The 27,839-nt window shown below is 44.5% G+C and overlaps 1 protein-coding gene across 3 annotated transcripts in view; it reads right to left on the reverse strand.

The window, feature by feature from the left end:
- Positions 1–27,839, reverse strand: part of khdrbs2 (KH domain containing, RNA binding, signal transduction associated 2) — a 907,500-nt gene that overhangs the window by 390,552 nt on the left and 489,109 nt on the right. For all 3 annotated transcript variants that reach the window (XR_005461061.1, XR_005461060.1, XM_038800664.1), the window contains exon 6: positions 9,882–10,068. Coding sequence is in view for 1 of the 3 variants with exons in the window: in XM_038800664.1 (XP_038656592.1) it covers positions 9,882–10,068 (187 nt within the window). In the remaining 2 variants the exon portion in view is untranslated. The remainder of the gene's footprint in view (positions 1–9,881; positions 10,069–27,839) is intronic.

The following is a 27,839-nucleotide window of genomic DNA, read 5'->3' on the forward strand; positions in this document are numbered from 1 at the left end:
TCTAAGCATTGTCTGGCATCTTTGACTTTGTCTATATATATGTTTCTGGAACAGACCTCTTCATTCACCTGAGGAAGGAGCAGTGCTCAGAAAGCTAGGGTTTGAAACAAACATGTTGGACTTTAACCTGGTGTTATAAGACTTCTTACTGTGCCCACCCCAGTCCAATGCCGGCATCTCCACATCATTACTTTAAAATGTTTGGGGAATCTGTACTGGTTTTAAAAGATGTCTAGAAAGGGCATTTAAGTGTTTGAATCACTTGTCAAGTGCCCGATTACAATTTTCTCAGATAATAAGAAATACTGGTCCGTGTGACATGGTGACTCTTGACCTGGAAGCAGAACCAACTGGAAGAGAGTGAAAAATATGGAAACTGTGTGACTGTCACAAAGAAGAAAGGGAAGAGCTGGAGAACGGGATTTCTCATCAGTCGGAAAGCACATTTAGGAATTCTGCTGCTGTATCTTTCACCTCTGAGTGAATGGATTCAGAGAATCAGCCCAATTGCAGGAAAAGGCAATTCTAGTGGATCCACTTTACCAAAACTGCTGGGAGCCAAGAGTTCAGAAGGTTTTGGAAAAAGGTGAGCCATATAGGGACAATTGCACAGGTGGAGCATTATTTCCTCCTGCAGCGAATCAGCTAAATCCTTGAAGGGAAGGGACTGGAATGCGACTTGGAAGAACTGTGTGACTGTAACTGGAACTGTTCAGCCAGGGTGGACTATCTAGCAGATCAGTGGGACAGTCTTTGTTGTCTCTGCTATTCTATGTGTAATTCATAGTTTGTACCGACCATGGTTCACCTGCTAATCCATGTTTCAATTGCATTGATTCTGATTTGTATTAAAGTACAAGTTACAAAAAGTAAAATCATGTTGATAAATTTTTCATTTGGGGTTGTTCAGTAAATTTGGTTATTTTGATTAAGGGATCCCCATGAGGAGCGTAACACGTGATCACTGGATTACAAGCAATGGAGTACTATTTAAGTAGTCACTGTTGTAATGCAGGAAACATGGCAGCGAATTTTATGCGCCGCAAGCTCCCACAAACAGCAATATGATAATGACTAGATAATCTGTTGTGTCATGTCGAAGGAGGGATATCAGCCCAGCAACAGGGTAAACTTTCCTTTTGTTCTTCAGAATAGCATCATTCAATCTTTTATATCCACCAGAGCTGGCAGGGCCTTTGTTTAATGCCTCCTCCAGGAGGCAGCATTTCCATCAGCAGGGCGCTCCCTCAATACTGCACCAGAGTGCCAGCCTTGGTTTTTGTGCTCAAATCCTGGAGTGGGACTTGAACCCAGAACATATTCATAGAATTCATAGAATTTACAGTGCAGAAGGAGGCCATTCGGCCCATCGAGTCCGCAACGGCTCTTGGAAAGAGCACACTACCCAAGGTCAACACCTCCCCCTATCCCAATAACCCAGTAACCCCACCCAACACTAAGGGCAATTTTGGACACTAAGAGCAATTTATCATGGCCAATCCACCTAACCTGCACATCTTTGGACTGTGGGAGGAAACCGGAGCACCCGGAGGAAACCCACGCACACACGGGGAGGACTTGCAGACTCCGCACAGACAGTGACCCAGCCGGGAACCGAACCTGGGACCCTGGAGCTGTGAAGCATTTATGCTAACCACCATGCTACCGTGCTGCCCATTGTTGACGCAGAGACGAACAGAGGTAGTGGCCTAATGATATTGTCACCAGACTAGTAATACAGAGACCCAGGGTAATGCTCTGGGTACATGGGTTTCAATCCCACCAGGTGGGATAGATGGTGGAATTTGAAAATAAAATCTGGAATTAAAAGACGACCGTGAAATCATTGTCAATTGTTGCAAAAACCCATCTGGTTCATTAATGTCCTTTAGGGAAAGAAATCTGCCGTACTCATGTGGTCTGGCCTACATGTGACTCCAACCCACAGCAATGTGGTTGACTCTGAAATGCCCTCAGGGATGGGCAATTAATGCTTCCCAGCCAGTGACGCCCACATCCCATGAATGAATAAAGGTACAAACCGAGCCACAACTCAGTCACTTGCCATCGATTCTGTGTGCTGCCTCACTTCCTCCCTCTCCCATGGTAATCGTGCACAGACTCAGTCAACATGTTTGGACTAGGCCAACCGTGGAATGTCCTGTGGGGTCTGAATCAATTCTGCTGGTCCCACTCTGCAGGCACCACAGCAGAGACTAAACCCTGACAGACAAAGAGCCCTCTTGCACGATATGATCACAGGACAATTAGTGGTGTGGGCTAGTTGAGAGTTGGAAGATGGCCGATTCAAGCCTTGCTCAGGGTCTTGGAATTCATTATCTAAACTGACACTTCAATACGGTCCAGGGTAGTACATTGTCAGAATTACTTTCCTGTCTATGAGACGTTAAACCAGGGATTTTGTCCGTTGATTTCAGTGCTTTAGACAGAGCTAAAGGCATCAGTGCACAATCTGCAAACGTGTGTGGTGATCTATTTCTATCCTGCTCAGTTAACATTATTCAAAACAGATCATTGGCCATTCATATCTCTGCTGATGGTGGGAACATGCCATGAATGAAATGAATGTTGTATTCACCCACATAACAGCAGCAACTGAATGCTGAAATGCATACAGATGAGCAGTGCTTTGGAAGCCTCTGATAGAAATGGAAGGACTTGAATTTTGAGAGCGCCTTCCACATCCTCAGGGCAACGTGAGGTGTTCAGCGCCCAATGAATTACCTTTGCATTGTCACCATTGTTGGAATGTGGAGAAACAGGTCAGTTAATTTGTCCCATTCTAAAACCCACAAATGAAACAAAATGAAAAATGAAATGAAATTCGCTTATTGTCACGAGTAGGCTTCAATGAAGTTACTGTGAAAAGCCCCAAGTCGCCACATTCCGGCGCCTGTCCGGGGAGGCTGGTACGGGAATCGAACCGTGCTGGTGGCCTGCTTGGTCTGCTTTAAAAGCCAGCGATTCAGCTCAGTGAGCTAAACCAGCCCCTAAACTACAAGATAATTTGGCATTGTGATGTTGATTCAGTCAGGGTAAAGGGTGGGGGGGGGGGCAGATCTTTGTGCAATATTATAAAGTAGGTGATGGCAAGCTGCCAGCCTATTTTACATCTATTCCCGTCTCCATTGGTGCCAGGGCTACTAGAGCCTGGAAATTCAAATATCTCACCTCTTGCCTCCTCAAACCTTGTCCACAATCTGCAAAGTACAAGTCAGGAGTGTGATGGGATACTCTCCACTTGCCTGGATGAGTGCAGATCCAACAACACTCAAGAAGTTCAACACCTTCTTGGACGTAGCCTGCTTGATTGGCATCCCATCCACCATCTTCAATATTAACTTCCTCCACCACCAGTCCACAGTGGCAACAGTGTGTACTATCCACAAGATGCACTGCAGTGACTAACCAAGGCTCCTTCAACAGCACCTTCCAAACCCGCCACTATACCATGTAGAAGGACAAGGGTAACAAATGCTTAGGAACACCACCAGCTTCAAGTTCCCCACCAATACACACCATCCTGACTTGGAAATATATCGCCCTTCCTTCACTTTTGATCGCTCAAATCCTGTGACTTCTAACGAAACTGCCCTGTGGGAGCCCATTTACCACACTGAAATTTTTTTTAGGCAGGGATATTAGAAGAGTCATAGAATCCCTACAGTGCAGAAGGAGGCCATCTGGCCCATCAAGTTTGCACCGGCTCGCTGAAAGAACACCCTACCTGGACACACTCCCCCGCCCTATCCCCATAACCCACCTAACGTTTGGACACTTAGGCGCAATTTAGGGTGGCCAGTCCATCTAACCTGCACATCTTTGGATTGGGTGACTTAAATAAGATAGGTAAATAGAGCTAAAGTGCAGGTCAAACATAATTTTGAAATGCGGAGAAATGTGAGGTGATACATTTTGGTAGGAAGAACATGGAGACACAATATTAAATAAGGGGTAAAATTCTTAAAGGGGTGCAGGAGCAGAGGTACCTTTATGTATTGAAAATGGCAGGACAGGTGGAGATTGCAGTTAATGAAGCATAGAGTATCCTGGGCTTTATTAATACGGGCACAGAGTATAATAGCAAGGAGGCTATGGTGAATTTATGCAAGACACCAGTTAGACCTCAGTTGGAATATTGTGTACAGCTCTGGGTGCTACACTATAGGAAGGATGTGAACGCATTGGAGAGAGTACAGAAAAGGTTTACAAGGAGATTTACAGGGATGAGGAACTTCAGTTATGAGGATAGATTGGAGAGGTTGGTACTATTCCCCTTGGAGAGAAGAAGGCTGAGAGGAGATTTGATAGAGATGTTCAAAACCATGAGGGGCTGGACAGAGCAGATAGGGAGGCGGAAGAGACCCCCCCTACGGCGCAAGCGCCGGTGGTGACGTCAGCGGCAGCTGACGCACCAGCGCAGGCGCGGACCAGCGAAGACCTTTCGGCCAGCCCCGAAGCCGGGCGGCGGGCGCCAAAGGCCATTGGCGGTGGTTTTGGCACCAGTCGGTGTGGCGGAAACCACTCCGGCGCGGGCCTAGCCCCTAAAGGAGCGGAGAATTCCGCACCTTTGGGGAGGCCCGACGCCGGAGTGGTTGGCGCCACTCCGCTACGCTAGGACCCACCGCCCCGCCGGGTGGAGGAGAATCCCGGCCAATGTTTGTGCAGGATTCAGGGGGTGATCGACAGGAAAGTGGAGTTAAGACCAAGATAAGATCAGCCATGATTTTATTGAATAGTGGAGCAGGCTCAAAGGGCCACAGGATGGCCTACTCTTGGGCAGCACAGCGGCGCAGTGGTTAGCACTGCTCGCTCACGGCGCTGTGGACCTGGTTGAATCCCGGCCCCGGGTCACTGTCTGTGTGGAGTTTGCACATTCTCCCCTTGTCTGTGTGAATTTTACCCCCCTAACCCAAAGATGTGCAGGGCAGGTGGATTGGCCACGCTAAATTGCCGCTTAATTAGAAAAAAATAATTGGGTACTCTAAATTCATTTAAAAAAAGGATAGCCTACTCTTGTTCCGAAATCCTATGTCCCCCTGTTTCTCACTGTACAGAATTTGCCAGACCTGCAGCGTTTTCCCACAACTTTCTGTCTTTATTTATCCATTCATGGGATGTGAGCATCATTGGCAAGGGTGGCCTTTGTTGCCAATCCCTGATTGGCCTTGAGAACATGTGCACCTGATTTCAAATGGAAATCCTGACATTGTAATGTGCACTTCAGCAAAGGAAAACCTTATTACCTTGCTTTTCACATTATCAAATCGCAACCTTGTCGACACAATAAGATTTCTCTTTCAAGGTTCTCTTCTTTCAATTGTACCATTAGCTTCCGAGTAATTTCAACATCATTGTTATCCACCCCCGCTCATCCATTTGCAGTTCCTGGCTCTGAGCGAGTTACAAAGATCAGATTCATTTGGCTGGGACTTTCTTGGTCCTTGGATATGGTAGTTGGGGTCAGGTAAATAGGGGAAAGCTGCATCAAGGCGGCTCCCCGACGTACTCCAGGCTCTGGAGGAATTTCCCAGGGACAGGTTGCCAGTGGAATCAGCAGCCCCGCCATCTCCCGGGTAGCAGGCTGGCCTATCGAGTGAGGCCCACAACCCTCGAATCAATTGGAAAACCCACCAAATAGTTCTCCTTTTCTCCAGCATTGAGTTGGCTGTGGCAAAGGCAGGCTAGATCATTGGAGTTCTTTCAGTTATTTCCTGTCAGGAGCTGAGCAATGCATTGGAGGCAACTTCACAGCACAAATGTATCAGCTACAAGGTCTCTGAGGCCTTTTATTCATTTCCCAGAAGTAGTCCCCAATGTTCATGTCTCCTCGAGTAGACCTTATGGTGTTACAACCATTTTGTGGACACGAATGTCTCCACTGATATTGCACCTGCAACAATGACAGCCACTATATTGCTGCCTATGTGACGCTATCCCTCTGCATCGTCTGCATTAATCAGGTGGCCAGTGACCAACCCCCTCCCCGCTCCCCCCCACCACCGGCCCCGTTCTCCCCCTCCCCCCACCACCACACACAGACACCTGCAGACCTCGCCGATTGAATATCCCGCAGCTGGAAAGCTGGCCCTAATTGGATGGGGCTCGGGGAGGTAGTTTCTGGGAGGGCCACATCTGACATCACGGCCATCATCAGTTCCAGCTTCCTGATTCCCAAATCGGCCCTGTCATTGCTGGGATCGTGACCCAACCAAAAAACCTCCAGCCACCAGTCCCGCCATAATTGTCATCTCGAAGTCCCTTGCCCAGGGGGCTGACCTGCTTTTTTCCGCTGAGTCCTCAGTTCAGTCCATTTTTCTTGCTTCCTCTCAGTGGTTGAGGAGATTGGAAGTGGGGGCTGGTTTGGCGAAACCATGCAGCTGACTTTCCTTTCCTGTGTGTAAGTCAACGGAAAACTCCTCTGTGCAAAGCAGAGGAGAAAGTGGGAGACGTTTTTGGACTGTATCTCCGCTCAGCTGATCTTTCCGGGGATTTGTGAGGGATGAGTTGTTACCTTACAGTAATACACAAGAGCTGCTGACAAAGGAGTTAAAGAACCAAACTCCCTGTTGAGAAGTCAGAGAGGTTTCTGAGTTGGAAGCTGGGGGTTCTCGGCTTGCCAGCTCATGATGCCAAGCAGCACAGTTTGCAAAACCTGGGACTAATTGGGTCCAACCAGCCCACTCATGAACCTAGAATAGGATGTGTGTTGAGAATCCTGTGTGTCTGTGTGCTTGTACAAGTATGGTTTGGATGTGTGTGTGCTGGGTGGTTTTATTAGTTTGGTTGGGGGGGGGGGGGGGGTACTGATGAATCTCAGAATGGCCAAGAAATCATGAGAGCAGATCCTCAACACTCTGTGACCAAGAATTAACTAAGAGATGGGAAATCATAGAATTTACAGTGCAGAAGGAGGCCAATCGGCCCATCGAAAAATAAGACATAAACGTACAACCATACGCATTAGGAGCAGAAGTAGGTCCCTCGAGACTGCTGCACCGTTCAATAAAATCCTGGCTGATCTGATTGTAACCTCAACTCTACGTTCCTGCCCACCTCCGATAACCTTTCACCCCCTTGTTAATCAAGCATCTTTCTGCTTCCGTCTTAAGAAAATCCAAAGCCTTTGCAACTGCCTTTTGACGAAGAGAGTTCCAAAGTTACACACCCTCTTGAGAAAATTGTTTCCTCATCTCTGTGTTAAAAGAGCAAACTCTTATTTTTAAACAGTAACGCCTAATTCTAGATTCTCCTGCAAGAGGAAACATCCTCTCCACATCCACCCTGCCAATACCCCAGAGGATCTTATATGTTTTAATCAGGTCGCCTCTTACTCTTCTAAATTCCAGTGGATAGAAGCCCAGCCTTTCCAACCTTTCCTCATAAAACAACCCGACCATTCCAGGTAATAGTCTGGTAAACTGCCATGATATGCAAACATGCAACCAATGAACACTCAGAATAGGACACAACCAATGGGCAGTCAGGACACTCAGAGGTGGCATCACCACAAGGGGGCGTGACATAAACACTATAAAAGGGATGAGGCACTCACACCCTGCCCCTTTCCACAGACAGACATCTAGAGAGTTAGACAGGGTTGATCAGCAGCATCACACCCCAGCACATGGCTTAGAGCAAGCTGGTACAGTTAGACTGAGTTACTACAGTTAGATTAGCAGAGAGTCGAACTCATTTGAGAACTGTTAATAGTTCAATAAACACGTTGAACTCATTTCAGAGTCTGGAGCATCCTTTAGTTAAGGCTGCATCAAGTAGCAGCCTGTGTTATCCGAAGAAGCAGAACAAAACAGCAAACAATCTCTGAACTGCTTCGAAAACATTATATTTTATTAAATAAGGTGACCAACACTTTACACAGTACAGTGGTCTCACTAATGTCCTTTGTAACTGAAGCATAACCTCCCACACTTGAATTAAATTCCCTTCGCAATAAATGGTACCATTCAATTAGCTTTGCTAATGACTTGCTGCACCTGCATACTAACCTTTTGCAAATCGTGCACTAGGATACTGTGGCACAGTAGTTAGCACTGCTGCTACAGCACCAGGGACCCGGGTTCAATTCTGGCCTTGGTTGGCTGTCTGTGTGGAGTTTGCACTTGCTTCCCGTATCTGTGTGGGTTTCCGCCATGTGCTCCGGTATCCTCCCACAGTCCAAGATGTGGATTGACCATGACAAATTGTCCAGAGTGTCATGATATGCAGACATGCAGATAATGATATACAGACAGGCAGCTAATGAACACAGATAACAGGACATGACCAATGAGCAGGCAGGACACTCAGGGGTGGTATCTCGCTATAAAAGGCACTCACACTCCACCTCTTTCCACTGATGAACATCTACAGAGTGAGTCAGGGTGTATTTACAGTATCACACCTCCAGCACGTGGCTCAGAGCTAGTCTGGTTCAGTCAAACAGGGTAACCACACTTAGGTTAGCAGAGAGTCGAACGCATAGAGAACTGTGCTAACTGTGCTACTGGTTCAATAAATCAGAGTGAACTAACTTCAAGGTCTGGAGTATCTTTTGGTTAAAGCTGCATCCAGTTGCAGCCTGTGTTATCCCAGAGTACATAACACATCACAGAGATGTGAAGGTTAGGTGGGGGAAGTGGGGCGCTCTTTCGAAATGCCGGTGCAGACCCGAAGGGCCGAATGGCCTCGTTCTGCACTGTGGCGATTCTATGGAAACAGGAGACACAGCTTCTCAACCCTCCCAGAACACATGTTTGAAATGATTCAGTTAGAATTGACTGCTGGAAGAAAGATGGAAAATTAATTCACTTTATTCACTATGTGAAGCATGGGCTGCTGTGACCTAAAGCCGAACGTTAGACACCCTGCTAACTCAGGTCAAGGCAATGTAGTTTGTTATTTTTCTTCTTGGTGGGGAACACTTTGAAGCCAAGTGAAGTAAATAGCATTTGATATGTGCCGGCTGATTTGCTGTGTGAAAAATTATACAACCCCATCTCAGTAAAGTATTATCAATCCACCAATCAAAAGATTACAGGCCTGCGTAGGACACAGATAAAAACAACATATCCAGTTCAGTTCTTCAGGGGATGTTACTACGACATTCCAGACTGTTGTGTTGCAATACAATACCTGAACAGAGATGCTTGGGACCGTTTCCTGGTGTATCAGCCTCTTAAAGCAACAGAAATATCGAAGGCACGGCCATGAGTTGTAAGAAAACTATTGTAAAAGTTCAGTTTTCCACTTTTTTCCTTTCATGTGCCATTTGCCTCCCAACTGCTACCCTGTCCAGGCAGGCAGGACCACGCAACTTTAAACGGCGAATGGTAACTTTAGTTTCGAGGGCATTCTAATGGTGCGCAGTCCTGCCCTCATCTGGTTTATTCCATGTCAACGATTCTTGTGGAATATTTCTGGTCTTCACATGTGAAAGGGACACTGGCTTCCCGTGTGAACATGCTCGCCGTGTTCACACATTAACATCTTCTTGGCGATCCCACATGTATGAGTTCCTGTCATTAACAAGTCTACATGGCCTTAGTGTTGACACATGTACATGTTCCTGGCAATCATATGCATACGAGTTCCTGTCATTCACACATGTACACTCTCCAACAGTGGTATTTGGAATGATGGAGAGAAGGAACCCTGGCTGCCCTCTTAACCTGGGTGCATTGAACCCAATAATATCCACTTACTGATTCTTTACAGCTAATTCAGGATAGATCAGGAATTAGACTTACCTACAAGGTACCTCCACAATAGGCAGTAATTATATTCAACCAGCGAACCATACTGTCTTTTGACATATTTGTTTTCAATATTGTATTGGAATTGCCAAGAGCAGTACTCACATATTCATCATAAGCATCTTCTTCTGGTGGAGGTGGAGGTCGATAGCCAGATGCCCCCGGTCCTCCTCTGCTGCGTGGCGCTGGAGTACCCCTCACTGGATGGGATAGAGAGGGTGCCCCGCGTGCAACAGGTGTCCCTCTGGGCACCGGAATTCCTCGTCCTGGAAGGAGGGCACTGGCCCGTCCCCTGAAAGAATGCAGAAGAGTTGACATTTTATTTTAATAAGTATGTTTCTTGTGATTCCACATTCCATAATATAGCGCAACAAAGTTACAACATAATACATCACCAAAAGCAAGGCAGGGTAAAAAGCAGTCACGGCTAAACCTACAACAGCACAGCCTGGATCAGGAGAAAGACACCACAACTGGTGTAAAACCATCATTAAACAGATAGACACCCACGTCGCCCCACCAGAAACCGAGGGAGAAACACGATCAGATCATGAAAACATAACAGCATAACAAAACGATGTGCACCCTCTCACACTGCACAGCCCCGCAATCGTCACGGGAGATCAGGATAAACTTCCCATGCCGGAATAGGGTGCGCACCAACGTACATCCCCCTTAACTCCAGCAGCGCCAACGGCACTAATGACCCAACACGGCCTTCCCTTTACGGATTCAAGACCATCTTCATCCATGTAGGAGGCAGGAACGGATTTGTCATACCGACCCTTACAAAAACAAAAGAAAATAGACAAAGACCCCAGGGGAGGTACATGCAGAATACATAACGCAACTAAACCCCAAAAACAAGCCCTGGGCAGAACTACAATTATAAAGAATGGGGAGGAAGAGAGGAGCGGCAACAATAGCAACATGTTCAGACTATGGTCAAGCCTCTAAGATAGAGAAGGGGAAGGAGAATGAAAAAAAAAACAGACCAACCCGAGCTATCCCACCAGAGGGCAACACCCATCAGTGAAGAGAACACTCAAACAGAGGGTGCCCCCCCCCCCCCCCCCCTCCCGACCCCCAGGGGAAACGACAGGATATCCACCAAAGCACAGAACCTGAACCATCCCCAGGCCCCTGTGCACCAGAGAGACAAGGGGAAAAAAACAGCTATCCAGGAAGCCCCCCCAAACCCTGAAAGATGGACACCCCGAGCCCCTCGGAGCAACAGCATAACAGCCACAGCACCAAATGAAACATAAGAAACTATACCCCCAGGGCCTCCAGCACACAAAAACCTGCACCCCCGTCGAGCTTGTACCTTCCCAACCCCCTCCAGGACAATGCACCATAAGAGGATGATTGTTCCAGTCACAGCCAATGCGGGAGTTCCCATCCGAGAAGAAGAGGAACCATCAAGACACCCAACAATTAGGTATCCTGGGGGGGAGGGCCGATTCCCTCCTCCCCAGCACAAACACAGTAATCCCCCTCCTCCCACCCAATCAAAGAAACGGGCCAGATCAGGATAAGAACCAACACAATGCTCACCCGGTTGAAGAGAGCACGCACAAACAGACTCAAAAACAGCTTCTTCCCCACTGTCACCAGACTCCTCAATGACCCTCTTATTGACTGACCTGTATGCTTCATCCGGTGCCAATGGTTATGTAGTTACATTGTATATCTTGTGTTGCCCTATTATGTATTTTCTTGTATTTTCTTGAATTCTGTTTAATTCCCTTTTCATCCCATGTAATGAATGATCTGTTGAGCTGCTTGCAGAAAAATACTTTTCACTGTACCTCGGTACACGTGACAATAAACAAATCCAATCCAATCCAAAAGGAGAAAAGAATGCCCAAAGAGGCGAGACCCTGCCCAACTCAAAGCGACCACCATCACAGCAAGGACTAGAGCAAACTCCCTCCTCAACAACTCTACCACCACAATGGCCCGGGGGAGGAACACAAAGAAAGATCCATATAGAGGAAAGGAAAAATCCAACCTCAGGAAGGAGTCAGAAGGAACCCAGCCTTTCCCAGGGTACAAACACTGCCCAGGCCACAGAATGAGGAAGACACAGATTCTTGATTCAAAGAATATACAAATCCAAAAGAAAAACCCGAAATGGATTAGCTCTAAATGGGGGAGCTTTCCTCAATCACAGTGAAGACAGAACTAATCCTAAGAACTATATCCATCCACCCTTCACCCAGCCACAGCTCCACACGTCTTCTTCAGAAATGAGGTGGGGCGGATGTGACAAAAATCACTCCCCTCCCCAACCACAAGATTCATAAATAACAATGACCAAAAGGAGTAAAACTGTGCACAAATCACACTTCCCTAAATGACTCAAAATGATCTTGCCAACACAGGTAACAGGATGAGGATAAGCAACGACACAGGCCATCACGCTTATATTTCAGACTTTCTGTCAGGGACAAAAAGACAGCAATAAAAAAACAACATGATCAACAGGGACTAACGATCAGGATTATCGTTGAACCAGAGTGTAAATGGCAAGATAAAGACGCCTTGGGTCACACAAGTGGGCAAAGGATAAAGCAGGATCAACAAACACTCTCTGGGACCTTTCAAGGATTCCATCGATCGAAGCATGAGACACCATCACTTCCAACATGCCCGCCTCTCCAACGCTGATGTGGTCGCAGGCTCGGCCACAGCCAGGGGGAATGGCTCAATCCGCTCGGCCACCTCCAGCCCCTCACAACGAGCATCTGTGCTCACAAACAGGATACGTTTTGCTCCACCGAATGTGATGCGCCTAGCTTCCAAACTAAAATGATCAAACTTAATTGGAACTTGCCTCCCACCTCTAGCCGGGCTGGGGAACCCCCCCCACCCAGCCTGTATCTCCCAAACCTGTCAGGATAATCAACACCATGCAGCAGGATCCTGGCGACACAAAGGCGGCCCATAACCAGGTACGGTGCTCTTACGAGTGCGGGAAGCCTCTAATGGGCCTCATTCACTCTTCTAAAATGACCCTGCAGTCCCTCGAAGTGAGCTCCAACACCGTGCACCACGAGCCGAAATTCTCAGTCAGAGAATCTTCGAAGACGGCCATCATCCGACACACGCAGCACCGACAAGGCGAGAGCCCGCTCAGCAGCAACTGCACCAATACCTGCTGGGCCCCACTCCAGCCCACTCCGACCGCCATGAACAAATTAGGGTTTTAGTATTTCATCTCGGCTTTTTCTCGCAAAAAGACCAGTCAGGAACTTCCAGAGATATGGTGCAAGTCACGTAGCCCAAGAAAAAGCAAGTATGAAATACGCATCAGGGTGAAATGACGGATTAGAATGTATAGAATCCCTACAGTGTAGAACCTATAGAATCTATAGAATTCCTACAGTGTAGAACATAGAACATACAGTGCAGAGGAGGCCATTCGGCCCATCAGGAGGCTATTCAGCCCATCGAGTGTGCACCGACCCTCCGAAAGAGCACTCCACCTCGGCTCACTCCTTCAACCTATCCCCGTAGCCCCGCACATTGATCATGGCCAGTCCACCTAACCTCCACATCTTCGAAGAATGGGAGGAAACCGGAGCACCAGAGGAAAACCACACAGACACAGGGAGAACGTGCAGACTCCGCACAGTCACGCAAGGCCGGAATTGAACCCGGGTTGCCTGGAGTTGTGAGGTAGCAGTGCTATCCACTGTCCCACAGTACTGCCATCGGATTGAAAAATGAGCAAAGTCAGAGTTCACAAAAACACAACCGCGCCCCCGCTCACATCACGTGACCCCCCCCCCCCCCCCCCCACCAAGAGTCGACATTTCAAATATAATCTTCAGATGTCAGGTTGTTGGAAAGGCTGCCATTCATTGTCCATTGCTGGCTACTCTGAGAAGGTGACAATGGGCTTTCTTCTTGAATTGCTGCTCAGTTTCAGTGTTGGTGTGGGACTGAAGTCACCTGGAGGCCAGACCAGGTAAGGGTGGCAGTTTTAATTTTCGAAATGGACATTAGAGAGCCAGTTGAGTTTTCATGATAATCCAACTGCTTGATGGTCACTTTTATTAACACCCAGGTTCTATTTCCAGAGCTTTTTAAAAAACTGAACATAGGGGCAGCACGGTAGCATGGTTGTTAGCATAAATGCTTCACAACTCCAGGGTCCCAGGTTCGGTTCCCGGCTGGGTCACTGTTTGTGCGGAGTCTGCACGTCCTCCCCGTGTGTACGTGGGTTTCCTCCGGGTGCTCCGGTTTCCTCCCGCAGTCCAAAGATGTGCGGGTTAGGTGGATTGGCCATGCTAAATTGCCCATAGTGTCCTAAAAAGTAAAATGTGGATGGGGGGGGGGTTGTTGGGTTATGGGTATAGGGTGGCTACGTGGGTTTGAGTAGGGTGATCATTGCTCGGCACAACATCGAGTGCCGAAGGGCCTGTTCTGTGCTGTACTGTTCTATGTTGTATGAACTCCAATTCTGAATTTGCAATGGTGAGATTTCTCTGGAATACCAATCCAGGTCTAACTGGATGAATTGGTCCGTTGACATAACTATTGTAACTACATCAAACATTCAAAGGAGTATCAAAGTGTGATGAATGGGTAATGTGCCTTTAAGATCATGCATGTAATGTCCCTTTAAGACCGGGTTTGGAACTCCGGGGGACTCCGCCTCTGGCTCCACCTCCCAGGGGCCGGATATAAGGTGATGTCCTGTGGGCGGCGCTCAGTGAGCACTCATCTCTCCGACTGCCGAAGTTCTCTGTTTATTAAAGCCTTTGTTTTACGGGTACACTCTCATGTCATAATTGAAGGTATATCACAAAGTATACATCAAGATAATATTAAAAACATTTGCAAGTAATCCTAACACCTCCCAATATGGAAAAGGAAGCAGGTATCAGTCAAGCTTCAGAGAAGAAAAAATACATATAACAAGCATTGTAGTACATGGGTGTTGTCAAGGTAAGGAGTTGTTACCAATGATTTATTCCAAACAATTACATTAGAAAGTGAACATGTTTTCTGTTGTCTCCTTCCTTATTGTTACTATAATAGATTTTATTTCCAATTAAGGGGCAATTTAGCGTGACCTATCCTGCACATCTTTTGGTTATGGGGGTGAGAAACGCAGATACGGGGAGAATGTGCAAACTCCATACGGACAGTAACCCGTGGCCGGGATCGAACCTGGGTCCTCGGCGCTGTAAGGCAGCAGTGCTAACCATTGCACCCCCGTGCCGCCCCCATTACTGTAATATTTATACACATATACACACTCACACACATATATAAACACTCACATATATACACACACTCATACATATATACACACATATACATACGTACTCACTCATTCACATATCCAATACACACAATCGCATTCATACACATATACACAATCACACTCATATACATATACAGAAAATCACACTCATACACAGATACATTCACACTCACACATTTACATGTACTCACACATACACTCACAAACATATACACACTCACATGCATATACACACACGCTAACATATACATGCACATCGTTGCACACCCACACAGACATTCACACTCATTCACACACATGCACACACTCACAAACATATACACACACACAAATACACATACACACATATGTGAGTGCGGCACGGTGCAGCACATTGGCACAGTGGTTAGCACTGCTGCCTCATAGTGTCAGGGACCCCGAGTTCAATTCCATCCTTGGATGACTGTGTGGAGTTGGCACGTTCTCCCCATGTCTGCGTGGGTTTCCTCCGGGTGCTCCGGTTTTCTCCCACAGTCCAAAGATGTGCAGGTTAGGTGGATAGTGATCATGATAAATTGCCCCGAAGTGTCCAAGGGTTAGGTGGGGTTATGGGGTTACATGGACACCACGAGGAGTGGGCCTAGGTAGGGTAGTCTTTCAGAAGGTAGGGGCAGCCTTGATGGGCCGAAGGAACTCCTTCTGCACTGTAGGGATTCTATGATTCTATAAATACACACTCATGCAGACAAATGCATACACATATATATACCCTCACACATATATGACACACATTTACATACCCTCACAGATATAATTATACACAGTCACACATATACACACAAATATATGCCTGCAGAAATGCATATCTATATATCAATACACATATACAGACAGTCACACATACACACACACACATATGCATACACATATACACACACTCACACACATATGCATACACTAAAACACACCCCTCACTCATATATGCATACACATTTACATATCCTCACACATATCTGCATTGACATACATAGAAACATGTATAGAAAATAGAAGCAGGAGGAGGCCATTCGGCCCTTTGAGCATGCTCCACCATTCATTATGATCATGGCTAATCATCAAGTTCAATACCCTGATCCCGCCTTTCCCCCCCCATATCCCTTGATCCCTTTAGCCCCAAGAGCTATATCTAATTCCTTTGAGAAATTACACAATGTTTTCGCCTCAACAATTTTTTGTGGTAGTGAATTCCACAGGTTCATCACTCTCTGGGTGAAGAAAGTTCTCCTCACCTCAGTCTTGAAAAGTTTACCCGTTATCCTCAAGCTGTGACCACTAGATATTGACGCCCCCATCATCGGGAACATTCTTTCTGAATCTACCCGGTCTAATCCTGTTGGACTCATCCAATCTGTATGCAGATTAAAGTCACCCATAATCATAGATGTTCCTTTAACACATGCATCTCTGATTTCCTGCCTAAAGCTATTCCCAACATTACCACTGCAGTTTGGTGGTCTGCATACCAGCCCGACAAATATTTTTTATCCCGTGGTGTTTCTTAACTCAACCCGTACAGATTCCACATCGTCTGTACTAATATCTTTCCTCAATATTGTATCAATATTTTCTTTAATCAACAATGCAACTCCACCACCTTTTCCTTTCTGTCTGTCCTTCCTTAAAACTGAATAGCTCATAATGTTTATTTCCCATCCTTGGTTACCTTGGAGCCATGTCTCCGTAATCCCATCTATATCATACCCCTTTACATCTATCTGCGCAACTAATTCATCCATTTCATTTTGAATGCTCCACGCATTCAGGTACAAATAATTAAGGCTAGTCCTTTTGGCGATCCTTGACCGGTCTCTGCTATTTTTTACAGTGTCATTATCTGACACTGGACCTTGGTTTTTCTGCCTATCACTTTTCTTATATTCCTTGCTTTGTTGTTCTCTTGTTCTTGATTCCCCTGCTCTGAATCTATGCATAGCTTCCCATACCCCTGCCATATAAGTTTAAACTCTCCCCAACCGCTCTAGCAAGTAACCCCCCCCTCCCCCAAGGACATCAGGCCCAGCGCTGCCCAGGTGTGACCTGTCCAGTTTATACAGATCCCACCTCCCACAGAACCGGTCCCAATGCCCCAGAAATCTGAAACAATCCCCCTCACACTATCTCTTCAGCCATGTATTTATCCGATACATCCTACTGTGTCTACTCTGACTGGCACGTGGCACTGGTGGTAATCCTGAGATCACTTCCTTTGAAGTCCGATTTCTCAACTTTCTTCCTAACTCCCCATTCTGTTTTTAGGACCTCATTCCTTTTTTAAAAAATCAATGCCATTGGTACCGATGTGCACCATGACCACTGGCTGTTCGACCCCCCCATCTCCAGAATGTCCTGTAACCTATCTGAGACATCCTTGATCCGAGCACCAGGAAGACAATACACCATCCTAAAGTCTCATTTGTGGCCACTGAAACTCCTATCTATTCCCCTTACAATTGAATCCCCTATAACTATTGCATTTCCACACTTTTTACTCCTCCCCTCCGCAGCATAACCAACCATGGTGCCACGAGTTAGGCTGTTGCTGTTTTCCCCTGAGAGGCCATTCCCCTCAACAGTATCCAAAGCGGTATATCTGCTTTACAGGGGAATGGCCACAGGAGATTCCTGCACTACCTGCCTCCCTCTCTTGCTCTGCCTGGTGGTCACTCATAGTCTTCCTGCCTGTGGAGTCTGAGCCTGTGGTGTGACCACCTCTCTATACGTGGTATCCATGACATTCTCTGCCTTGCGGATTCTCTACAGTGACCCCAGCCGCCGCTCCAGCTTTGAAACTCGGGCTTCCGGGAGCTGCAGCTGGAGACACTTCCTGCACACATGGTGGTCCTGGGAATTGGAAATGTTCCTTGTCTCCCACATGGGGAAGGAAGAGCAGACTATGGCTTGTAGGTCCACTGTCATGTCTTACCCTTTAAATTACATTTATCCTTTAATATCAAATAATATTAACTAGTATTAACTAATATTAACTAGGGCCCTTCTTCTCTGCTCCTTTAACGGGCATATAACTGTACCCGCCCAATCAGCACTTTTGATTTCCTGCTTCTGCTTTCAGATTATTTTCTCCTTTATCCTCCAAGCTTGGTTCCCTAACATACACACACCGCACACATATACATACACATATACACACCGCACACATATACATACACATATACACACTGCACACATATACACACACACATACACACACCGCACACATATACATACACATATACACACCGCACACATATATACACACACATACACACACCGCACACATATACATACACATATACACACCGCACACATATACACACACACATATATACACACACATATACACACCGCACACATATACATACACATATACACACCGCACACATATACATACACATATACACACCGCACACATATACATACACATATACACACCGCACACATATACATACACATATACACACTGCACACATATACATACACATATACACACCGCACACATACACACACATATACACACCGCACACATATATACACACACATATATATACACACACACATATACACACCGCACACATATACATACACATATACACACCGCACACATATACACACCGCACACATATACATACACATATACACACCGCACACATATACATACACATATACACACCGCACACATATACATACACATATACACACCGCACACATATACACACACATATACACACCGCACACATATATACACACACATATATACACACACATATACACACCGCACACATATACATACACATACACACACTGCACACATATACATACACATATACACACCGCACACATATATACACACACATATACACATCGCACACATATACATACACATATACACACCGCACACATATACATACACATATACACATCGCACACATATATACACACACATATATACACACACATATACACACCGCACACATATACATACACATATACACACCACACACATATACATACACATATACACATCGCACACATATATACACACACATATATACACACACATATACACACCGCATACATATATACACACACATATATACACACACATATACACACCGCACACATATACATACACATATACACACCGCACACAAATACATACACATATACACACCGCACACATATATACACACACACATATATACATACACATACACACACACCGCACACATATACATACACATATACACACCGCACACATATACATACACATATACACACCACACACATATATACACACACATATATACATACACATACACACACCGCACACATATACATACACATATACACACCGCACACATATACATACACATATACACATCGCACACATATATAAACACACACATATATACAGACACATATACACACCGCACACATATACATACACATATACACACCGCACACATATACATACACATATACACATCGCACACATATATAAACACACATATACACACCACACACATATATACACACACATACACACACCGCACACATATACATACACATCGCACACATATACATACACATATACACACCGCATACATATACATGCACATATACACACCGCACACATATATACACATGCATATACACACCGCACACATATATACACACACATATACACACCGCACACATATACATACACATATACACACCGCACACATATGCATACACATATACACACTGCACACATATACATACACATACACACACCGCACACATATATACACACACAGATTTTGAAAGTTATTGAAGCGTACTGCACGAGTGCGAAAACCCGGCAAACTCTCAACTCCATGTATCGGAAAGAATCCGCTCCGCAGGTTTTATTGCCAGAAGAAGAAAAAATAATTGTTGAAGAAACCAACAGCAACGGGCAAACGATCATCGAGGAAAAGAGCCTTGTGGACACAGTTTATGCATTGAAAGGTGAGGTGCTTGAGCTAAAGCAGGAAAACAAGAAGATGAAACGTTGGTTGGAGGAGGAGCAGAGAGCTCGCAAGGAGTTAGAGAAGCTGGTTCGGAAAGTTCTAAAGAATATGAATGATTTCTCTTGGGATGAAACTAACCTGTAGTGAACTTTAACTTCAACGAAAGCAGCTGGAACATCACCACATGGGCTGGCGATGACTGTTTCTGCCAGTCAGCAAGCACTTAGCATGTTCCTCTGTTGTTGGCTTGTCCACTATTTTAATAAAGACTTGGTATATTTTAAATAGGTCAATCATCCATTGCGATAGCAAACTGGTGGTCACCAGATGCAAGTGTCCAGCCTGTGAATATTACGAGCAGTAATCTTTAGCCTGTCCTGGTGTACGTTTAGTGTCTACAGTTCCCCAGAGAGAGAGCGTGCAATCCAGCCCAACTGAATCTGCTCACAACCTGATTTCTCCGTCCATTGATGTCCTGAAAATCCGGTGTGCCACCTTCTGGAGTGGGATTGTCTGTCAGACTGATCCGGGAATATGATACCCGCAGCAAGTGCGTCCACAATTGTAACATATAGGAAGCTAATCTTCAGGGAATTTGATGCACGTTTCATCGATTACTATCAATGATTTGGGGTCAGATCTTGAATGAGAGGCGAACGCAGGTTTTGAACCGGACACTGGCCGTTTGTCGTAAAGATCTGAAAGCGTCGAATGGAATCTGGGTGGTTTCAGTGAATGGGCCCCGGCGTTAGCACTTTGGTCTGTTAATTAACTGAGTTTGGTGAATGTGTAACATTTGGCTGGAACATTTTTCTGTAGCTGACACTTGATGAAGACAATACCTGTGAGCCTGGCTGCTGTGAATGCTGTATTGTGTGTGGAGCTCAGGATGCAGGCTGACAGCAGCCTGACTGAGGATCTGTGCTTCACTCTGCCAATGCCTCCAGTGGAAATTGGGCACTCACAAATATCATTCCCAACTTTAAATATACGGGATGATTCAGGCAGAGTGACATGTTCTCAACCAGCCCAACAGAGCTTCACACTGGGAGCTTTACTGGACAGGATAACCCTTTGTACGATTGAGAATGAGCAGTGTACTCGAATGCCAGCAGCTGTGAGCTCAGACTCTATTGAATTGTGACCCATGTGCTTGGGCAATGTTGAAAAGTTTATTCTTTGCTGTGTAACATTTTCCCGATGACCGAAGTTCTCGACGTGATAAGAAAGGTGGTGGCTGTTGTTCTCTAAGACAGCAGCCCTTACCCGAGGCACACAAAGTGACTGGTGGGAGTGGATAGAGATTTCCGCCCACGCAAACTCACTACAGAATCACAATTAAACCTTTATGTTTAAAATCTTGCCTCTCTCATTCAGACTTTCGATTTGGGCAAGAAAATAAGTTTGTAGCATTAAAATTCCCATTTCCTGCTGACTGGGAATTCTCGTTTTGCGATAACTGAACTGCACAAGGCAGATTTCTCCCTACAGCTGGGACTCTGTGATCAGGACCGGATTTAGAAATCTCCCCGTTTACTTTTCATTAGTATGTATGTGTTTTCAGTGATTAAGTCAGCACTTAAGGGCAGCACGGTAGCCTTGTGGAAAGCACAATCGCTTCACAGCTCCAGGGTCCCAGGTTCGATTCCGGCTTGGGTCACTGTCTGTGCGGAGTCTGCACGTCCTCCCCGTGTGTGCGTGGGTTTCCTCCAGGTGCTCCGGTTTCCTCCCACAGTCCAAAGATGTGCAGGTTAGGTGGATTGGACTTGATAAAATTGCCATTAGGGTCCAAAATTGCCCTTACTGTTGGGTGGGGTTACTGGGTTATGGGGATAGGGTGGAGGTGTTAATCTTGGGTAGGGTGCTCTTTCCAAGAGCCGGTGCAGACTCGATGGGCCGAATGGCCTCCTTCTGCACTGTAAATTCTATATACACACCGCACACATATATACATACACATATACACACCGCACACATATATACACACAAATATACACACCGCACACATATATACATACACATATACACACCAGACACATATATACATATGCATATATACACCGCACACATATACGTACACATATACACACTGCACACATATATACATACACATATACACACTGCACACATATAAACATACACATATACACACTGCACACATATATACATACACATATACACACTGCACACATGTATACATACACATATACACACTGCACACATATATACATACATATACACTGCGCACATATACAAATACACATATACACACTGCACACATAAATACACACACATATACACACTGCACACATATATACATAGAACATAGAACAGTACAGCACAGAACAGGCCCTTCGGCCCCCAATGCTGCGCCGAGCAATGACCACCCTACTTAAACCCACGTAACCCGTATACCCGTAACCCAACAATCCCCCCATTAACCTTACACTACGGGCAATTTAGCATGGCCAATCCACCTAACCCGCACATCTTTGGACTGTGGGAGGAAACGGGAGCACCCGGAGGAAACCCACGCACACACTGGGAGGACGTGCAGACTCCACACAGACAGTGACCCAGCCGGGAATCGAACCTGGGACCCTGGAGCTGTGAAGCATTGATGCTAACCACCATGTTACCGTGAGGCCCCACATATACACATACGTACACATATACACACTGCACACATATAAACATACACATATACACACTGCACACATATATACATACACATATACACACTGCACACATGTATACATACACATATACACACTGCACATATATACATACATATACACTGCGCACATATACAAATACACATATACACACTGCACACATACATACACACACATATACACACTGCACACATATAAACATACACATATACACACTGCACACATGTATACATACACATATACACACTGCACATATATACATACATATACACTGCGCACATATACAAATACACATATACACACTGCACACATACATACACACACATATACACACTGCACACATATATACATACACATATACACACCAGACACATATATACATATGCATATATACACCGCACACATATACGTACACATATACACACTGCACACATATATACATACACATATACACACTGCACACATATAAACATACACATATACACACTGCACACATATATACATACACATATACACACTGCACACATGTATACATACACATATACACACTGCACACATATATACATACATATACACTGCGCACATATACAAATACACATATACACACTGCACACATAAATACACACACATATACACACTGCACACATATATACATAGAACATAGAACAGTACAGCACAGAACAGGCCCTTCGGCCCCCAATGCTGCGCCGAGCAATGACCACCCTACTTAAACCCACGTAACCCGTATACCCGTAACCCAACAATCCCCCCATTAACCTTACACTACGGGCAATTTAGCATGGCCAATCCACCTAACCCGCACATCTTTGGACTGTGGGAGGAAACGGGAGCACCCGGAGGAAACCCACGCACACACGGGGAGGACGTGCAGACTCCACACAGACAGTGACCCAGCCGGGAATCGAACCTGGGACCCTGGAGCTGTGAAGCATTGATGCTAACCACCATGTTACCGTGAGGCCCCACATATACACATACGTACACATATACACACTGCACACATATAAACATACACATATACACACTGCACACATATATACATACACATATACACACTGCACACATGTATACATACACATATACACACTGCACATATATACATACATATACACTGCGCACATATACAAATACACATATACACACTGCACACATACATACACACACATATACACACTGCACACATATAAACATACACATATACACACTGCACACATATATACATACACATATACACACTGCACACATGTATACATACACATATACACACCACACACATGTATACATACACATATACACACCGCACACTTATATATACATACACATATAGACCCATATATACATACACATATACACACCACACACATATATACATACACATATACACACCGCACACAGATATACATACACATATACACACTGCACACATATATACATACACATATACACACCGCACACATATATACACATATAAACACCACACACATGTATACATACACATACACACACCGCATACATATATACACACACATATACACACCGCACACATATATACATACACATATACACACCGCACACATATATACACACACATATACACACCGCACACATATACATACACATATACACACCGCACACATATGCATACACATATACACACTGCACACATATATACATACACATATACACACTGCACACATGTATACATACACATATACACACTGCACACATATACATAAATATGCACACTGCGCACATATACAAATACACATATACACACTGCACACATATATACACACACATATACACACTGCACACATATATACATACACATATACACACCGCACACATATATACACATATACACACCACACACATGTATACATACACATATACACACCGCACACTTATATATACATACACATATAGACACATATATACATACACATATACACGCCACACACATATATACATACACATATACACACCGCACACAGATATACATACACATATACACACTGCACACATATATACATACACATATACACACCGCACATATATGTATACATACACATAGACACATATATACATACACATATACACACCACACACATGTATACATATACATATACACGCCGCACACATATATACATACACATATACACACCGCACACATATATACATACACATATACACACCACACACATATATACATACACATATACACACCACACACATATATACACACACATATACACACCGCACACATATATACACACCGCACACATATACATACACATATACGCACCGCACACATATATACATACACATATACACACCGCACAGATATATATATACACATATACACACTGCACACATATATACACACATATACACACCGCACACATATATACATACACATATACACGCCATACACAGATATATACACACACATATACACACACCGCACACATATATACATACACATATACACACCACACCCAAAAATACATACACATATACACACCGCACACATATATACTGTTATTGGCCAGGGTTTAGAGAACCCCAAAGTGTATCATGGAGTTAACCTGGCCCACAACTTTTAATAGATTGTGGTATGGGGAGCACACGGCCCACTCTTCAGGTGTGGTACAGCAGAAATGGAAAGGTATTTTTTAAAGCAAAACAATGTTTATTCTATGAACTCAAGATAACCTTTTTAAAACTTAGTGAACATCGAAGCAACCATCAATTCAAATAGAACCCCCAAAGAATACAACACTAAGTAATCCTTAAGCTGTCCTTTTAACATCCATAAGACTTAAAAAATAACTTTTAACGGAAGCTCATCAGGTTAAAGTCACTACTGAGAGCAGTTGTTAGTTTTAAATCACCAAAGGATCGATTTACAGTCTTAAGATTACAGAGAGACACTAATACCCCTTCTGGCTGTGACTGCAGCTATCCAGCTCTGAAAACGAAACTAAAACACACCCTGCAGCAAATAGCCTAAAACAAAAGTAAAAAGCTGACAGACAGCCCAGCTCCACCCACTCTCTGACATCACTGCAGAAATAAACACCCATTTCTTAAAGGTACTCTCACTACAGATATTTATCCACACATCCATTTATAAACACCCATTTCTTAAAGGTACTCTCACATGACAGCTCCCCCCAAGAAAAAAAAATGAACCATCAACTTCAAGATGGTTTCATTTTTCACCTTTTCACCATCCTTTAAGAATTTCACACAGTAAATATACTTTTTTGTTTCAAAAAAACAACACACGCAAACAGGTATAATAATATAGCCCATTTTTTCCGTTCATCTTCCTTCAACTGAAATCCTTCTCGATTGACAGTCTCTTTGAACAAGAAGGTCGCTGCACGATCCATCCATTTCTCAATGCCTTGGCATTTCTCTTTAAAGTCAGATACTTTAGTTCAATCTGATCAAAGAGTCCCTTGCAACTCTCCAACACAGCAGCATTGGTTATCATAGTTTTCAGGCGGTCAATTGCCTGTTGAAAGCCTGCTGTCCACTGGACTTTGTTACGCTTCATGAGCACATCCGTCAGTGGAGCAATCACGCTTCAAAACGTCTTCACAAATGTTCGATCAAATCCACTCATGCCAAGAAATCACACTATTTCCCTTTGTCTCGAGGGTATCGGAAACTCCTCAAGGAAAATGACTTGGGCTTTTCCAAATTTACTTTTGAGGAGGATTATCACCAAACCGGCCTGCTGAAGTCGATCGAATAACCCATCAGATATTTGAATTGTTTTTTCCATGTCAGGCTGAAGATTACCAGATCGTCGATGTATACCGCACAATTGGGTAATCCTGAAACAACTTTGTTAGTTAACCGTCGAAATGTAGCTGGGGCGTTTTTTTTATGCCAAGGCATAACTTTCAATTGGTATATACTGTCTGCAGTCACAAAAGCTGCAATCTCCTTCGCCCTTTCGGTTAAAAGTATCTGCCAGTAACCTTTAAGTAAATCCAGTTTGGAAATCAAAGCTGATTGTCCCACTTTCTCAATGCAATCCTCCGAACGTGGGATAGGATAAGAGTCCGTTCTTGTAACTGCATTAACCTGTCTATAGTCCACACACAACCGTTGGGTACCGTCTGGTTTTGGTACCATCACTATGGGTGTGCTCCATTGGCTGCAACCCACTTCAATTATGCTATTTTTAAGCATACTCTCCATCTCTTTGTTAACCTGTGCCAATTTTAAAGGGTTATGTCTGTATGGATGTTGTTTGATTGGAACAGCATTTCCCACATCGACATCATGTACAACCATTTTAGTACTTTCCAATTTATCTCCACAAACTTGCCCACGTAATATCAATAACTCTTTCAGGTCAGTCCATTTTTCCTCTGAAAGGTAACTCAACAATTTATTCCAATTTTTGAGAACAACTTCATTTTCCAATTTAATTTGAGGTATGTCAAATTCATAGTCATCTGGATTTGGTTCATCACTTTAAGTTAGAAACATTAAAACCTCCTCCTTTTTCTCTCCTTCCCTTTCAAAGTACCTTTTAAGCACATTCACATGTCACACTCGGTGAGTCTTCCTTCTATCTGGTGTTTTTACCACATAATTCACCTCACTTAATTTCCTTTCAATCTGATAAGGTCCACAAAACCTAGCTTTTAAAGGTTCACCTACCACTGGTAACAACACTAAAACTTTATCTCCACTGGCAAAACTACGAACTTTGGATTTCTTGTCCGCGACCCGTTTCATCACATTTTGTGCAACTTTTAAATGTTGTCTAGCCAATTCAACTGCTCTATTTAATCGTTCCCTAAAATTTGTCACGTAATCCAATAAGGTAATTTCCGATTTCTCACCCACCAATCTTTCCTTAATCAATCTAAGTGGTCCTCTTACCCCATGACCAAAAATTAGTTCAAAGGACTAAATTTGGTAGACTCATTAGGAACACCCCTAATAGCCAACAGTATGAATGGAATTCCTTTATCCCAATCCTCTGGATAATCTTGACAGTAATCCCTCAACATTGTCTTTAATGTCT

Source organism: Scyliorhinus canicula, chromosome 6 (genome assembly GCF_902713615.1).
Source record: "Scyliorhinus canicula chromosome 6, sScyCan1.1, whole genome shotgun sequence".
In the NCBI taxonomy this organism is placed as follows: domain Eukaryota; kingdom Metazoa; phylum Chordata; class Chondrichthyes; order Carcharhiniformes; family Scyliorhinidae; genus Scyliorhinus; species Scyliorhinus canicula.